General features: G+C 34.5%; 2 protein-coding genes across 2 annotated transcripts; both read right to left on the bottom strand.

Annotated features, from left to right (window-relative positions):
• Positions 1 to 246: 246 nt before the first annotated feature.
• LOC136780839 (piggyBac transposable element-derived protein 4-like) lies at positions 247 to 1017 on the bottom strand. Its single transcript, XM_066739380.1, has 2 exons — positions 560 to 1017; positions 247 to 508 (listed from the first exon to the last, which is right to left on the bottom strand). Exons 1-2 carry the CDS (start codon positions 1015 to 1017, stop codon positions 247 to 249), a joined length of 720 nt encoding a protein of 239 aa, XP_066595477.1.
• Positions 1018 to 1042: 25 nt separating this feature from the next.
• LOC136780826 (piggyBac transposable element-derived protein 4-like) lies at positions 1043 to 1896 on the bottom strand. The gene is made up of 2 exons (XM_066739370.1): positions 1146 to 1896; positions 1043 to 1050 (listed from the first exon to the last, which is right to left on the bottom strand). The coding sequence occupies exons 1-2, from the start codon at positions 1894 to 1896 to the stop codon at positions 1043 to 1045; spliced, it is 759 nt and encodes a 252-aa protein (XP_066595467.1).
• Positions 1897 to 2996: the final 1100 nt, after the last annotated feature.

The raw sequence follows: 2996 nt of genomic DNA, 5'->3' as shown, positions 1-2996 counted from the left end.
CTCATCGGGCGGCGCGGGTCACCGGTGGCCCACATTAAACTGTCTCATCGGGCGGCGCGGGTCACCGGTGACCCACACTAAACTGTTATTAAAAACATTTATTTTTAATAATAATTATAATCAAAAATGTATCAGAACTATAAGTTTTGTTCAATAACAAACATAATAATACAGTATTATACAAAAAATTCAAATACGGTTAAAATAACATAAAATCTAATATTGTTTTATTTATAACTGCATTATTTATTGTTTTTTGTGTAATTTGTTAAAACATTCCAAGCAAAGTGCTGGCTGTCCCTCACAAAGTCCACAATACGTCTTAACCCTTTTAGTATTGTTAGTTGCATAAGCTCTGCCCTTTTTATTAGACATATTTTTATAGCATTCCTTGCAGCGTTTACGGGTGTCTCTTGCCGATCCTTTATATGATTGAAGAACGTGTTTATGTGACGGTATATGACGGCATATTTGTTCATTGGACAAAAGATTATCGATAATAATTTCCCTAAATCTTAACATAGTCATATTTTTAGTGCCCCATCTTTTATGAATATACCACGCATTCACGAGGGAAGTTCCGCATATTAATTGTATTATTATTTTTCGGTACCACTTAATGGTTTTTCGTAAACAACTGTAGTACGCCGATAGTTGATCTGATAAATCGACACCTTTTTTTGCAATATTGTAGTCAAACACAGCATCGGGCTTTACTCGGTCATTTATTCCTTGCACAAATTTACACTGGTGATTCTTTGAGGTAGTTAACATGCAAACTGGTCTTTTGTCCGTCCATTTCAAAAATTTTACACCACTACGATTTTCAAAGCTTATCATTTCACCACGTTTTTGTTTTGTTTTTGCCTGCGGTGGTAGACTTTTTCTGTTTATTTTTACAGTACCACAAAAAAATGTATTTTTCTCTAAAAGCTCTTCACCCAAAGGGACACTTGTATAATAATTATCAATAAATAGTGTGCGGCCCTCAAATAATAAGCCACTTAATAATCTCATTACTACGTCATGGGGATGTGATTTTTCAATGATCTGTCCATTTTTCCCAGCATAAATTTCGAAATTATAAGTGTAGCCTTCAGGTAAATACAATTTGTATGCTTTTACGCCATACTTATGTCGCTTGCCTGGGATGTATTGGCGAAAGCCTAGACGTCCTCTCCAGGGGACCATACTTTCATCGATAACAATATTTTTGCCTGGTTTTATAGAACTCTTGAAATTATCTACAATTGCTTCAATAATATTTCGAATTTTATGCAACCGATCTTCAGTTCTGGCTGTGGTATCGTCCGAAAAATGTAAAAACTTAAGAATAGATAGAAAACGGTCACGTGTCATTGCCTTTTTTATGCGTGTGTTCGCATACATATCGTTGTTTGACCAATACAATCTAATTTCTGGCAATTGCACAATATCCATAATAAGCAATATGCCAAAAAAAGTATTCATTTCATCTCTTGTAATAGACTGCCAGCCCTGCTGGTGTATTCTACTGCTAGATGAAGAATTATTTATACTTTGAGTAGCATATTTATTTGTTTCATCAACTATAGTCTCTAGTATGTAATCCGTGAAGAATAGTTTGTATAAGGCAAAAGGGTCATTACAGTCAATATTTTTATGTAAAAATTCCTCTTCTTTCGAATACTCATTTATTAATACGGTTCTTTCTTTTACTTCCTGCCATTCTTCATCGTGATCCTCGTTCTCTGATTTAGAAATCAAATATTCTTCCTCCGTGGAACACTCGTTCTCTTCATTGATAAAATTAACAAAATCCTCGTCTGAAGAGGAAGAAACTATTCGTAATCTTGCCACTTTTCTTTTCTTGCTTCTAATTACAGATTCATCCGAATCACTTATTTCCATATCCATGTTATCCATTTTTTATAAGGGTAAAAATTAAAAAAACATTCTAATCACCTTTCTAATTATATTTACTGTCGGAAATTTGTGGTCAGAATGAAAAAAACGGCACGAGTTACAAAACTTGCACAATAAGATCTCACTGTACTGCAGAGCAACAAACAAGGCGTATGCAGGTCTGAATAGGCAATAATCACGCGCCGCCAGATGAAGCGCGATGTTCATTTCAGCGCCGCCTCATAACAAAACAAACGAAAATCGGCCCCGGCGTGAACGTGTTAAATATCAGAATTTATAATTAAGTGCTATTGCATAAAAGAATTAAATCAATTTTATACAGGGCATTTTTCTCTAACGGCGGCATATAGGAGATTCGTGTTAGTTGACTATAGCGCTAAGGATGATGGTTTCTGAGAGCGCTGATTGGTTAATATCATGTAGTGCCAACATGAAATGGTCTGTTACAAATAGACGAATACGAAAAATGAGACTCATCTGCCATTTTGGAGTGGAGAAGTGTTTACATGCTAGTTGTAGCAGAAAGAGGTGTGAAATGGAAAAATGTCAAATAGTGAGGTTACTAAAGTAAAAATGGAAAATAATGAATGGAAAGTAAGAATATTCGAACTTTCCATTAATTATTTTCCATTTTTACTTTAGTAACCTCACTATTTGACATTTTTCCATTTCACACCTCTTTCTGCTACAACTAGCATGTAAACACTTCTCCACTCTAAAATGGCGGATGGGTCTCATTTTTCGTATTCGTCTATTGGTAACGGACCATTTCATGTTGGCACTGCATGATATTGACCAATCAGCGCTCTCAGAAACCATCATACTGAGCGCTATAGTCAACTAACACGAATCTCCTTTATGCCGCCGTTAGAGAAAAACGCCCTGTATAGTGCTATGTCTCAATTCGCTTAGTAGAAGTAATTAAAATATAGAGAGTCAACCTATTATAACATTCCTCATTCTATTTTATGTCTTAAGACCAATTGCACATTTCTATAATTTTTATATAATAAATATATCTTTTAGTAAATAAAGTTACATATTTTACTGTAATGTATGAGTAAAATTTATTAACAAACGAAATTAGCTTC

The sequence above is a fragment of the Prorops nasuta genome, unplaced genomic scaffold (genome assembly GCF_024137725.1).
Source record: "Prorops nasuta isolate Cenicafe-Biocafe unplaced genomic scaffold, Cenicafe_Pnas_1.2 PNAS00020, whole genome shotgun sequence".
NCBI classification, from domain to species: domain Eukaryota; kingdom Metazoa; phylum Arthropoda; class Insecta; order Hymenoptera; family Bethylidae; genus Prorops; species Prorops nasuta.
This window is presented reverse-complemented; position numbering and strand designations above follow the sequence as displayed.

Bases quoted from the DNA above. Each gene is read 5' to 3' on its own strand.
- LOC136780839 (XM_066739380.1), bottom strand. From the start codon at position 1,017: ATGAGATTATTAAGTGGCTTATTATTTGAGGGCCGCACACTATTTATT. The intron at 509-559 runs GTATATTCATAA...GTTAAGATTTAG, and splicing joins ACTTCCCTCGTGAATGCGTG to GGAAATTATTATCGATAATC.
- LOC136780826 (XM_066739370.1), bottom strand. From the start codon at position 1,896: ATGGATATGGAAATAAGTGATTCGGATGAATCTGTAATTAGAAGCAAG.